This window comes from Mesocricetus auratus, unplaced genomic scaffold (assembly GCF_017639785.1).
Source record: "Mesocricetus auratus isolate SY011 unplaced genomic scaffold, BCM_Maur_2.0 Super-Scaffold_100009, whole genome shotgun sequence".
Taxonomy (NCBI): Eukaryota; Metazoa; Chordata; class Mammalia; order Rodentia; family Cricetidae; genus Mesocricetus; species Mesocricetus auratus.
In genome coordinates, this window is record NW_024429193.1 from 38,871,274 (window position 1) to 38,886,520 (window position 15,247).

At 39.3% G+C, this 15,247-nt stretch overlaps 1 protein-coding gene across 1 annotated transcript in view; it reads right to left on the minus strand.

The window, feature by feature from the left end:
* Dpyd (dihydropyrimidine dehydrogenase) overlaps nucleotides 1–15,247 on the minus strand; it is an 819,213-nt gene that overhangs the window by 431,851 nt on the left and 372,115 nt on the right. Inside the window, exon 12 of the mRNA XM_040751969.1 lies at nucleotides 2,882–3,066. Coding sequence (XP_040607903.1) covers nucleotides 2,882–3,066 — 185 coding nt within the window. The remainder of the gene's footprint in view (nucleotides 1–2,881; nucleotides 3,067–15,247) is intronic.

The following is a 15,247-nucleotide window of genomic DNA, read 5'->3' on the forward strand; positions in this document are numbered from 1 at the left end:
ATCTATCTACCTGTTTGTCTATCTGTAAAAAATGACACCCAAACCAAAGTTAATTCATGGAAAGAAATAAATTTCTTTTTTTCTTTTCTTAAAAATGTAATTTTCTCTCATATATTACATACAAGTTGCAGTTTCTCCTCCCTCTGCTCCCCACATCTCTCTCTCCTACCTCATGTTTCCCCAAGATCCCCCTTTCTGCCTCCTCTCAGAAGAAATTAGGATTCCCAGGGACAACAATTAAATAAGGAGCTACCATAAGGCTAGGCACATATTTTCATTCCAAGGCTGGGTGAAGCAAACCAGTAGGAGGAAAGGGGTCCCAAAGGCCGACAAAGGAGTCAGAGGTCACCTCTGCTCCACCTGTTAGGGATACCACAAGAACACCAAGCTACATAACCATAACATATACATAGAGGACATAGGTAAGACCCATACAGTCCCCCTGATCTCTGTGAGGCCACTTGAGTCACAGTTGATTCTGTGGGCCATAATCTTCTCTTTTCCTTGACCCCTCTGCCTCATCCAGTCCTTCCTCCACCTCCTCCACAGGACTACCCAGGCTCTGGCTAGTATTTGTTTGTGGGACTCCATTCTGCATCCATCAGTTGCTGGATGAAGCCACTCTGATCTCTCAGAGTATGCTTGTGCTAGGCTCCAGTCCCAACACATCCTGCAGGTGGGACTAATTGTAAGTCAAAAGTTCTTTGGCTGGGTTGGTGTCCCAATCCCTCCACTGGAAGCCTTGCCTGGTTACAGAAGATGGCCAGTTAAGGCTCTGTGTTCACTGTTACTGGGATAGGAATACTCTCATGTACTCCAATGAATTTCAATCACACAGTTTCTACCTTACCCTTAAAATTCCCCCCAATTCCAAGCATCTCTCCAAGTATTCTTTCCCCCATTCCCCCATCTGATCCCTCCTTCTCCCATCCTTATCTGTTCCTAGTCCACTCCTGAGATATCTTCTATTCCCCCTTTCCAAGGATATCTTTGATCACCCCCCCAACACACACACCCAAGCCATTCTTGCTATTTAGCCTCTTGGGAATTGCAGATTGCAGCATTATTATCCTTTACTTAACAGCTAATATCCCGTTATAAGTGGGTATCATTCCATGTTTGTCTTTTGGGGTCTGGGTTACTTCACTTAGCTTGTTTTTTTCTAGTTTTTACCCATTTGTCAGTAACTTTCACAATGTCATTTCTTTTAACAGCTGAGTAATACTCAATGAGATCCAATTTATTAATTGGTGATCTTAGTGCCTGAATTGTTGGTGCTCTATTCAGGAAGTTGTTCCCTGCACCAATGTGTTTAAGGATATCCCCCATTTTCTCTTCTATTGGATTCAGGGTTTCTGATTTTTTTTTTTTTTTTGGTTTTACGAGACAGGTTTTCTCTGTATTGTTTTGGAGGTTGTTGGTCCAGCCTGGCCTCGAACTCACGGAGATCTGCCCGCCTCTGCCTCCCAGGGTTTCTGATTTTATGTTGACTTCTTTGATCCATTTGGATTTGAGTAATAGATATGGATCTATTTGCATTCATCTAAATGCTGACATCCAGTTATGCCAGCATCATTTGTTGAAGATGCTTTCTTTTATCCATTGTATATTTCCTGCTTCTTTTATAAAAAATCAGAAGTACACAGATGTGTGGATTTATGTCTGTGTTTTTTATTTGATTCCATTGATCAACATTTCGATTTTATGCCAATATCATGTGTTTTGTGTTTATTACTATTATTCTGTAGTACAGCTTGAAACCAGGGATGAGGATACGTCCAGACATTCTTTGATTGTATAAGATTATTTTAGCTATTTTTTATTTTCATATGAAGTTAAATGTTCTTCTTTCATGCTCTATAAAATATTGAATTTGAATTTTGATGGGGTTGCATTAAATCTGTACATTGTTTTTCATGAAATGTCCATTTTTATTGTGTTGAATCAACTGATCCATGAGCAAGGTGGGGTCTTTTCATCTTCTGATAACTTCTTCAATTTCCTTCTTTGAAGACTGGAAGATTTTATCATAGAGTTCTTTCTGTTTCCTGGTTAGACTTACCCCAAGATATTTTATATTACTTTGGCTATTGTGAAGGGTGTTGTTTCCTGATTTCCATATATATATCCACATCACTGAGGATATTTAGAAATGGTGTTTTCCAATAATTTGTTTTCTGCTTATTTATGCACATCACATCTGGTTCACATAGATATACCAAATAGTTTTCTAGATTACATAGGTTCATTATGAATCACATATCCAAATGGGTATCAGCAAATGTGATACATGTCATATCCTTTATTTAAGCTATTCCAGATACTTTTCAACAAGCTTTCACCTTCATAGCACTCCACTAATAGAAATGCATAATGGATTTTCAATCAGTTGCTACTCAGTCTGCATGTTAAATGTTATACCCAAGTAAAAATGTATATGTACATATACAATTTACAAAAATGCTCATACTGGGCTAGGGAGATGGCTCATTGGATAAGAGTACTTGCTATGCAATCATGGGTATTTAAGCTCAAATTCTCAGAATCCTTGTAAAATGTGGCATGGTTCCATGCATGTATAACCCCAGCACTTGTAGGCAGTACAGACAGGAGGATCAATGGGGATTGCTATCAGACCAGCTCTTGGATCACTGAGAGAACCAATGTCAAGGCAAAAGTCAGAAAGTAATAGGGCGTACTCCCCCAAAGTTCTCGTTTGGCATCTATGTACATATTGACATGTACATTCACAAAGTCACATGCACAAACAACACACACACACTCACACACACACACACACAAGGTGTTCATACTAATTAATAGCAAAAATCAAAAAGCACTTATGAGAAAAATTTAAATGATATTGATGACAAATCTTTACCTGTATGTACTTGTGAATGTACCAAGAAGCTTGTTTTCCATCATTCACAGATTCCACAGTGGTATTAGCCATACCAACAATATCACCACCTGCAAATACCCATGGCTCACTGGTTTGCATGGTTTCTGGGTCTACTTCTGGGAGACCCCATCTGTTAAACTTGATAGGACTCAAGGCTTCCTTCACTGAAAAAAGGAAAGACAATAGGCAATGACAGATCAGTGAATCATATAACAGTTTGAGAAATACTCATTAATTATTGTTGCATGGATGTAAGCAACTGTGTTTAATAAACCGGTAAAAGGTAAGTTAATGTAATACCAGAGTTATTACATTCAAGTTCAATAAAAATATACCTCACATGTAGAAACTAAAGAGTTGGCAAAACTTAATATCTGGTTTACTGTCTAAAAATAGCTAAATTTATGAAGAAAATACAGTCTTGAAGTAATACAGATGAATTTTATAAAGTGTACTCATCCATAAATCTGATACTGTTCACCTGATCCCAATAGTGCTCCTGGGTGCTACAGAGGGACGTAATATAGTTGATTCATGGATTTTGATTAAAAAAAGAAACAAGTCTCTTTTTTTTACAAAAGAAAACACTGTATAAAGCAAAATGGAAAGATCTACTATATTTTCACTAAATTATTCACCATTCTTGTTAAAAATATTGACTCAGGTGTACAGTCACTTTTTTCAAAATAACTGCTTTCTTTGTAGTGTGTGTGTGTGTGTGTGTGGAAAATATTAATTATATGAGAAGTCATGAATTCGGGAGTGTGGCATGATATAAAATTGAAGAGCCAAAAGGGATGATATAAAATGATATAAAAACATTATACTCATGTACTTAAATATAAAAATTATTTTTAAATTAAAAATGAGCCTTGTTTTGTATCTGTTGCATTCTACATAAAGTAGAAAAAGACAGTTATTCTTGCGCTAGTGCTGATGTGCTAGAAAGAACAGAAATATGTTTATCTGTCTTGCTTCTGTACTATCCTGTGTCAGAATGTACCTGAACTTTAGAAAATACTGGGATAGATTGATGTGTGTATGAAAGAAGGAGCCCAGGATTTAAAGCTATCACAGTCAGGTTTCCATTTAAAAATCTTCTTCTATTTGTACTTCTTACACTAGCTCACCTTTCATCAAGAGTAAAATTAAATATTCATGTAATTATTTTCAATGCAGAATGGCATTTTGAGATTTTTCTAATGTCTTTAAAGGTCACATGAAAGGAGACCGTTCTCATTGTTCCCTATTGCATAACAGATCATCACCACCATCTGTTGACAGTTACTTGAGTTGCAAGAACATCAAGAGTAAATGTGGCTTCACCGTACTTTAATGTGTGGTTATTGAATGGCACATATAATATGTTTCAGAAATATAGACTAATAATTGTAAGTAATTATACATAAGAATTGATGGTAATTGTCTAAAGCTTTGGTACATTTGACCCAAGTAGAGATATAAAATGAAGAGAGTTTTAAATGGGAAACAATTCCAGATTGTTTCACTAAAAATTCACATCCTTTTTATATATTTAATCTCATTTTTAACAGAAATAGACTTGGAAATAACTACTGGATTCATTCTAATAATTTAAAAAAGAAAGCTATTAGATATTAGTTATTTTCCCTACATATATTAAAGGCATATATCATGGAGATTTTGAACTATAAATTAAGGACCCTCACTTGAACTTTTTTGAGGTCTTCTGCCTATCATGAAATTTGTAAAAAAAATGTTTTCTGAATGACTGGGGCTTGAACACAGAACTTGGTGCATGCTAGGTAAGCACTCTACCATTAAGCTACATCTGAAGCAGATTAAATGTTTTTATTCTTAATGGGGAGCCCTAGGATCTCATAATTTTTGTCTGCTTGAACCAAAGAATTATATGCACATTTGTGAGTGCATGTCCCTAAATATCCATACAAGCATTCTGAGTTCAAAATGAGCTCTTTAGTATGTGATTCACTCAGCGTTTGAAACCTTAGACCTGAATATCAACTGTTGTAATTATTCAGTCACTTGTGACATCAATCTAAACTACTTGTTAATTAACCATTTTTTCACTTCTTTTTTTTTCTGCCTGATCTGTTTTTTTCTCTTTTATTTTTTTTATTATTATTATTTTTTATTTTCCAGTTTAAATTTAGATAAGAAACTAGGTTGCTTCACAAGTCAGTTCCAGGTCCCTCTCCCATTCCCTCCCCTCCTCCCGTGCCCTCCCCCCAACCACCCCCCTTATCCCCTCATTCCCCCAGGGAGGGTGAGGCCCTCCATGGGGGTGTCCATAGTCTGTCATTTCATATAGGGCAGGGCCTAGACCCTTCCCCAAGAGTTCAGGGTGAGAGTGCACCTCACATTGTTCTATGAGAGTCCAAAGTCCGTGTGTATACTTGGGATGGGTACTGATCTGCTGCCCAAGGCTCAATAGATTCCCTAGGCCTCCTCACTGACACCCAGATTCAGGGGGTCTTGATCAGTCCCATGCTGGATTCCCAGGCTGATGCCTGGGATTCAAGAGTTAACCTTTGTCTGGTCAGCTGTTTCTGGGGGGTTAAACCAGCCCAGTCTTAATCCCTTTGATCACCAGTCCTCCCTCTCTGTTACTGGCTTTCTTGAGTTCAGCTCAGTACTTAACCAAGGGAGTCTGCCTCTTCTTCGATCAGCCACTAAATGAAGTTTCTGTTTCCCAGACTCTCTGGCCATAGGATTGTAGGCTGGCACTCCCCAGATCTATGTCTAAAATCCATATATGAGAGAGTACATGGCATGTTTCTCTTTTTGTGACTGGGTTACCTCACTCAGGATGGTTTCTTCTAGTGTTTTCACTTCTATATTCCAAATTAGCTACATTCATTTTTCATTCTAAAAGTGATTTTAGCTCTCTTTCAAAACAGTGCTTATGGAACTGCCTTCTGTCCTTTTGTGATGAATTCAATGTTAGCATGTCCCTCATTTTCTTCTTGAAACATTAAGTGGGTGAAAAATCACATAGTAGGCTTTGATATTATGAAATAGAAACTAAAACAGTGACAATCTGCATAAGTTTCAATACATAATTCTGGGATTGTCAGCAGGGAAAAAACAATCATTAAAAAACATGGAAGATGAACAAAATATGAGTATGGACAATGCTACAGTAGATCCTGAATGTTTTCTTTCATCAGTGCCAACCAGCTACTCTCAGAATGATGGCCTCAATATCAAACCACAGGCATTTCCCTGCACGTACAGTAGACTATGTTTAGACGCATAAAATGTTCATATAGTATTTACAAGTTCATTGAGTCTAGATATGGATCCAAGACCATCTTTCTCAATCCCATGTAAGTGCATGCTGAAGCCTATATTTTTAACCTGTGTTCATGTATGTGAATGCCAGAGGTTGATGTGAGTATCTCACATTGACCACATTCCATCTTTATTTGTTGACATGGATTCTTTCACCAAACCCACAGTTTACTAATTTGACTGCACTGGCTGGCTAATAGCCATTAGGGATTTTCCTGTCTCCATGCCACCAGCAATACAGATTCAGACAGCCACCACTGTCCCCAATTCTTTATTGTGTTGAAAGACTCAAGTGTACAGACTTGGGTGTCAGACATTTTCCTGAACAAGCCATCTCCTCAGTCCTATCTTTCTAAACTTCAGTGATTTTCAAACTATAGCCATTGTTCCTACTATTTTACTCCCCCTTTTTGTTTACTCCTCCACTCCATTTTGTAAATCTTTAAGTACCATAACTAGATTCCAAATTAAAAGTCCAATACAGAAAATCTCAGCATTTTCCTTCTAATTTATCAGTGAGGGGTCCATTTATTCAGCTGCATGTAACAAGGGAACCTCTGTTATCTACATCATTGTAATCATCCTTCTGTGGACCACTGAAAACTCATACTCCTCTGCTGATGCATTCAACTTGGTATTCAATGTAAACAACCCTCAGAAGCAGATCACAACTGCCCTGATGCAGCTTGGAAGGAATGAAGGCCCTAGTGGATGAAAAATGTATGTTTACATTTGCAAACCAAATAACTGCTTGCCATTCCTGTGAAGTGTTAAATGAATATTAATAAAGGCTTATATGTTTTTCTTTCTTTGTTGAAGGAGGTAGGCACTTTCTGTTATGATCATTTATAGTTTTCACACAGATTTTCAAGGGATTGTATGTTGATGGAGACAGGCATATGTCCCAGTAGCTCTATAGTTGAATGAAATAAGAACTTGAAAAAGAGTCCTTAAACATGCTTATTCACAGTCCAGAAAATTCTGCAAATGAGAGAGAAATATGCTAAATGATATGGTGCCTGGAATTTTATGCAGTCTTTAAAAGAACAGAAACATCCTTAAATCATACCAAACACTCAAGATTTATGTTAATTTTCTGCTTTAATTACTACTGTGTTAAAATGAGCTTATTTGAAAAACAAAGACACTCCAAGGTAGCTTTATAACAAGAAATGGTTTTGAAATAGGAACTTTTAGTCAATTTAATGTTATGCACAAAATGACTCTTCTTTTATATATAGACTTAATTGTATTGTGACACACAAGTTCTTCAATAAGCCACAGCTTAAAATTGCAGAATCCATCCCTTAGGGACACATCAGCAGCAGATGTGGATTGCCAGGGTCAATTAAACTGACATAGCTGTGCTGTCATATATGTAGACGAGAAATCCATAAACAGATGACAAGTGTATTTCTTAGTGTTTATAAAAAGATGTGGAAAGCATTACAGTTTAGTACATAAATATAAATTAATTCTCCATAAACAAGAACACCACAGTGCAGATAATCACAATGGAAAAGATTATTAGTATTCTTTGAAGAGTTTGTCATTATAAAAGAATGGAAGGAAAGAAATCCTTCAACATTTATAGTGAAATATTATCCTGATAACATAAATGAATCCATCCCCATGAGTGTTGTTTAATTTGATATCGGGGGTGACCCAGTAGGATCAAAGCATGGTGGGAGAAAGAAACAAGCTAGGGCAGTCATCTCAGTAATTCAGAGAAGAAAGCAAAGTCTGAGGCAGATCAAACGATTCTAAGTACAGAGACAGGATCTGAGAATTCTGTTTAAAAGAATAACTGAAAGAAAGCAAGGGATGGAGACAGAAACACCTTAAGCTGAGAGCTCCATGTTGGACCAGCAGCCTCTGTTTCCACATCCATACCCCTAAGTATACAATCAGGATGCATTCCCCAAAGCCAATTGGGACTGAAGTGGGAAGCTGCCATTTTCCCTCAACCACCATAAGAAAATCCCCCTAACCTGAATTTTCAGGCTTCTCTAGCCCTTCCTCATGCCATTTCTGTCTCTATCTCCCAGTATAAATACAAGTATTTATAATTTTCTCTTTACCTACTTTGTCACCTTGGATTTTGACTTGGCCCTCCCTTCTCAGCCATACCCACATCTCTTTATCCACTTTGGTAGAGTAATCTACACTACTCCTTTTTTCATCATTCAAAAGATTCCTTCCATTCTGTCCATCCAATGAAACCATATCCTACTTGGTTACCACATCCTGTGGCCATATCCACCTTTTCCATCTTTCTTCAGCATCCACTAATAAAGCTTCATTAATATTTTATCCCTCTTCTTGTGACATGTGTGGAAATCTCTTCTGTCTACACTTGCTCCATTTTCAACTTTTTTTCTTGGATTGTAGATATTTTCCATCTTGGAACAATTACGTTCCCAGTGCTCTTACATCCAATCCACTGAACACTCCCCATTAGAAATTATATTTATCTCTGGCTCTCAACTTAATCTCAGTGAACATGACCTCAAAGTCTACATTGAAATCATTATTTATTCAGCAACCCCAATCTTAGTTTCTGTTGTATTTCTATGAAGATTTACCATAACAAAAAGAACCTTATAAAAGAAAAGATTTAATATGCTTACAGTTACAGAGGGTTAGTATGACTAATATAAGAAGGCAATATGGTATGGTGACTGGAGCAACTGAGAGATCTTATATCTTGTCTACAAGTTGGAGGCAGAAAGACAGAGAGAGGGGGGGTAGGGAGGGAGACTTGGCCTTTTGTGGACTCTTGAAATCTCAAAGCCCACCACCAAGTCACAAATCTCCTCCAACAAGGCAAACCTAATCCTTCCCCAAACAGTTCCACCATCTAAAGGTCAACCATTCAAATATATAAGCCTTTAGGGACCATTCTCATTCAAACTACCACACTGTTTATCAGATATTACTATCAGAACATTTCCTAGCCCTTCCAAGTTATTACACCCAAACTCAGATCACTATCTGACTCTATTTCCCCTTCCATTTCATAGTTACTAGGGAACTCCATCTTTTTCTTGTAAATTCCTGTGGGCACCTTGCAGACTGTTGTGCTTTCTGTTGCCAAAGCTAGCCTAATAAGTCTTTTTTTCCTTGTTCTACTATCATGAAATGTCCTCGTCACATATTTTCTACGAAGTCAATAGGTAATTACATGAAACTTAGGTGTGTTCACACTGCCAAAACTAAAAACCAACTGGGTCAATACCCAATATTTCTATTTTCCCTCTCCTTAGTTTGTTAAACTACCTCTTCTTTTAAGAGCCACTGACTCCCCATGAGCCTTTCTTTCGTGGGGTTTTGTTTTGTCGGTTTTATTTGTTTGTTTTATTTTGTTTTGTTTTTTGAGACAGGGTTTCTCTGTATTACTGGGGAGCCTGTCCTGGAACTTGCTCTGTAGACCACACTGGCCTCTAACTCATAGAGATCCACCTGCCTCTGCCTCCAGAGTGCTGGGATTAAAGGTGTGTGCCACCAATGCCTGCCCCCATGAGCCTTTCAAGAGATGGCTTTGCTCCCTATGGCATCTCTTCCTGACAGTCTACCATTATCCATTACCTCTAAGGTAGATATCTCCTCTACTTATCTATATACATATGCACAGTATCTTCTATTTTTACAATCCATACTGCCAGAGAGGCTACGAAACAGTGGGTACCCTAAGAGATACATATATGCTACCCTAGAGATGGGAAAGGGGACAGGATCTGAGTGAATTGGGAGCATAGGGGTAGAGGACAGGGAGCTGGGAGACGGAAAGGAGGAGGGGAGAGGAGCCCATGGGTGAGCAGGAAATTTGAGTCCAGGGAAGGGTAGAGGAGAGCAGGGTGAGAGATACTATAATGGAGGGAGCCACTATCTGTTTGAGGAGAGATCTGGCACTAGGGAGATTTCCAGAGATCTACAAGAATGACACCAACTGGCAATCTAAGTGAGGCTACCTTAAATGCCCTTCCCCTATAATGATATTGATAACTGCCTTATATGCCATCCCAGAGCCTTCATTCAGTGGCTGATAGAAGCAGAGGCAGACACCCACAGCTAAATACTGAACTAAACTCCTGGAACCCAGCTGCACAGATGGAGAAGCGATGGGCAATGGGGTCAAGAGCCAGCTGGTGAAGCCCACAGAAGCAGCTGACCTGAACAAGGGGGAGCTTATGGATACCAGACTGATGGCTGACAGGCAAGCATGGAATTGATCCAGATCCCTGGAATATGGGTGTCAGTAAGGAGGCCTTGGCAATCTATGAGACCTTTGGTAATGGATCAGTATTTCTCCCTGGAGTAGGAATGGACATTGGGAGTCCATTCCACATGGATAGATATGCTCTCTGGCCTGGACACAGGGTGGAGGGCCAGGGCCCTGCCTTGGATAATATGACAGACTTTGTGGATCCCCATTGGAATGCCTCACCCTCCCTGGAGAGCGAAGGGAAAATGGCATTGGGAGCTGGTGGGGGACAGATAGGAGGGGAGGGAGAGGGAGTAGGGATTGACATATGAAGCAGGCTTGTTTCTAATTTAAGTAAATAAAATAAAGCATTCCAAACACTCATCTGCCTACCAAATCATCTTCTTGTGAGTTTTGTGAAGGTAGTTAATTCATTCAAGGATGCCAATTCTTGTGACTTTCAGAAATTATCATACTTTAGGGCCAAGTATAGGGTAAACTAAGTGAGAAACCCACCAGACATAAGGGAAGGAGTTTCTTCCTTTCAGGGCTATGAAAGAGCAAGGACCTTGATTTCTTCTCCCTATCTGAACATTGCTTGTCATAATTTATTGTCAACCTTCAAGAGATGACCACATCTTTGTACTGAAAGTTCTTTGGCTTGGTTTCTATAATACCATATGATTTTTCTCTTGTCCCCATCATATTATGTAATTATTGATGCTACCTTTCAGTATTTTCTCCATTCTTCAATGCCCTAAAAAGAGAGCTTAAACATCTTGACATCATCTTTGAATCGTTTGTTTCCAATAATCTCACTATGGGCTCAGTTAACAAGATTTGTGAACCCATCTAATGAATTTTTCTCCTACTTACTTCTTACAGTCTATTGATTCTGTCCTTACTCAATGTGAAGAAAATCAATTGGCACTCACAGATCCTTTGTAATTGGTAGTATATTTTCATATTATTTCATCCATTTCAAAAAACTAGATGTTGAGGGTAGGTAATACCATTTTTGTTATAGCCAAGAGGTGGCAAAAATTCTATTTGAATGGAATTGTTGCTGACCCCAAAGTCTTCCTTATTATTGACCCTACGTATAAGAGAAAGTAGAAGTGAATGGGCCAACAAGGATCTTCCCACTGGAGTTCTGAAGTTGATAAAATGGGCAGGTGAATGTCAGAGGGACATAAAATGACACCAATCTTTGGAGACGAAGCATCTAGACCATCTTTGCAATGAATTGTTTTCAGGTCCTTTTTGTGATTTCATTTACATTATTCTTTTGTCTTCACTAGTCCTTGAGTTGCTGGGAGTCTAAGTTATGTTTTTTTCCAGCACCTAACAAAATCACTGCCACATAAAAGGATCCTAATTAAGTATTATTTTTATTCTTGTTTTTGTTTGCTACCTTCAAGTTTCTTATTCCACTTATTTATCATCTACATTACATCTTATTGTGTCTTGATTGACCAGGTTTCTTGTAGTCCTTGATACCACTGTGGAAGTCAGCTCATTCTGGGAAGAGAACCCAAATGTGTCCCTTTCAAATGTTTCTAGCATAACAAACATACCATGGGAGAAATAATGGGTGTGTGGCTACTTTCAATTGCTTTACCTATTTATTTTCCTTACTTCTCTGCCTGGATTATTTTCAGTTTGTTTATATTTGTAGTATTCAGAGGGGCTTAGTTTTCTAAACATATCATGTCCAGGATAAAGAGGCACCCCAAGTCATTAAAAGGCCAATTGGCAAGCTAAGCAATAGTGGAGAGACCACCTCGAATGCCCATTCCTGATAATGAACTTGATGTCTATAACCATCCGGGAGCCTTCATCCTGTGACTGATGGAAGCAGAGGCAAACACACAATTAATCACTGAACTGAACCCAAGGAACCCAGTGACAGAGAGAGAGGAGTGATGAGCAAATTGGCAAAGAATGGGCTGGCAAAACCAGCAGAGACAGCTGATCTGAGCAGGGGAGAGCTCTTGGACCCCAGACCGACAGTGGGGAGGCCAGCATGGGACTGATCTGGACCCCCCAAATGTGAGTGTCAGCGAGAAGGCCTGGGCAACCTATGGGGCCCTGAGCTGTGGATCAGTGTCTATCCCTGGTATACAAACAGTCTTCGTGTGCCTATAGCACAAAGAGGGATGCTCTCTCAGCCTGGACTCTTAGGGGAGTGCCTGGACCCTACCCAGAGTAAAATAACAGACTCTAGATATCCCCTATGTGGAAGGATTTGGCAATAGGGTGGGAGGGTGGGGGGGAAGGGGTGTGCGGGAGGAGGGGAGGGAGAGGGAACTGGGATTGACATGTAAAACACGCTATTTAAAATGAAAATAAAAATGATAAAAAATATATAAACATGCATTAAATGTTTACATTATTTTAGGCTTTGGTAAAAACATTAATAGACATGGGTTATCTAATTACATACTCATATTGACCCCATGAGATTAATACAACATTCAACAGGTAAAAGAGGAGGCTCAAAGTGTTTGTCTGACACTGAGGCTAAAAATTAATACATGGGACCTCCTGAAACTGAGAAACTTCTGTAAGGCAAAGGACACAGTCAGCAAGACAAAAAAGCAACCCACAGAATGGGAAAAGATGCTAACCCCACATTTGACAGAGAGCTGATCTCCAAAATTTACAATGAACTCAAGAAGCAAGTCTCCAAAACACCAAAGGATCCAATTAAAAAGTGGGCTACAGAACTAAATAGAGAACTCTCAATAGAGGAGTCTAAAATGACTGAGAAACACTGGAGAAAGTGCTCAATATCCCTAGCTATCAGGGAAATGCAAATCAAAACAACTCTTAGATACCATCTTACTCCTGTCTAAAATCAAATACACCAACGACAGTTTATGCTCGAGAGGATGTGGAGAAAGGGGAACACTCCTCCACTGCTGGTGGGAGTACCAACTTGTACAGCCACTTTGGAAATCAGTATGGAGATTCTTCAGGAAAATGGGAATCAATCAACCACAAGACTCAGCAATTCCACTCTTAAGCATATACCAAAAAATGCACATTCATACAACAATGACATCTATTCCACTATGTTCATAGCAGCATTATTTGTAATAGGCAGAACCTGGAAGCAACATAGATGCCCCTCAACTGAAGAGTGGATAGAGAAAATGTGGTACATTTACACAACGGAGTACTATTCAGCAGAAAAAAACAACGGAATCTTGATATTTGCAGCAAATGGACAACACTAGAAGAAACCATCCTGAGTGAGGTAACCCAGTCACAAAAGGACAAACATAGTATGTACTCTCTCATATATGGATTTTAAACATGGATCAGAGGAGTGCCAGCCTATAATCCCACTGCCAGAGGGTCTGGGAAACAGGGAAGACCCTAAGAGAGATATGCATAGTACCCCAAAGAAGGGGAATGAGGCAAGATCTCCTGAGCAGATTGGGAGAATGGGTGGAGGGGAGAGGAAGCTGGGAAAAAGAGAGGGGGAGAAGCGGAGAGGAGGGGAGGACATGGGGGACCAGGAAGGTTTAGTTGGGGGAAGAATAGAGGAGAGCAGGATGAGAAATACCATAATAGAGGGAGTCATTATAGTTTGAGAAGAGATCTGGCACTAGTGATATTTCCAGAGATCTACAAGGATGATACCAACTGGCAAACTAAGCAATACTGGAGAGACTACCTTAAATTCCCCTCCCTGATAATGAGTTCATTACTTCCTTATATGTCATCCTAGAACCTTCAACCAGTGACTGATGGAAGCAGAGGCAGACACCCACAGCTAAACACTGAACTGAACTCCTGGAATCCAGTGACAGAGAGGGAAGACTGATGAGCAAAGGGATCAAGACGGGGCTTGTTTAACCCACAGAAACTGCTGATCTGTACAAGGGGGAACTCTTGGACCCCCGACTGATGTCTGGGAGGCCAGCATGGGACTGATCCAGACACCCTGAATGTGGGTGTCAGTGAGGAGGCCTAGGCAATCTATGGTACCTTGGGTAGTAGATCAGCATTTATCCCTGGCATGCAAATGGACTTTGGGTACCCATCTCACAATGAGGGATACTCTCTCAGCCTGGCTCTTGGGGGGAGGCCCTATGCTCTGCCCTGAACAAAATGACAGACTCAGGAAATCTCCCATGGAGGACCTTACCCTCCCTGGGGAAAGAAGTGGGAATTGGGTGGGGGCCTGGTGGAGGGAGCCGGGATTGACATGTGAAGCAACCTTGTTTCTAATTTAAATCAAAAAATCAAAACAAAAGAAAAAAAAAGGACACTTGTCAACAGCAGCCTTCATAAATGGCTTCTGTTGTCCTAGCAGGCCACTGGGAGCTTCATTTCCATTCTTACACTGACCAACTAATCAATTCAAGAATTAGACCCATGCAAACACTTCACCTTGATTTGCTTATTTCTCTACAATAATTTTATCTATTTAAGATTCTGTGAACTCCTTGAAAATTTGATTTCATTTTCTCTGGAAAAGATCTACTCAAGGAGGTCAGTGCTCTTGAAGTAAATATGTGGGGATTGTTTTCAGATACTCTGTTGGATTCCCAAATGCTGTTCTTTGATTTGCTTATTCATATTCAATGTTACCATCTACTTAAGACCACAAACTCCTTGAAGGAATAGATCATCCTTTAATCTGATTTGGACCATAATCATCATAATTCTATGCATATTTGGGTGCTTAATACTTCTTGATAATTACAAGACAGTGAAAAACGATAGGCTGCTGAGATATTTCACATGTAATTTCCAAAGAGAGAAAAATTTTAAATGCTGAATGATGCCACCAAGTGATATAAACAATTACAGAAAGGGGTTAGGAAAATGTC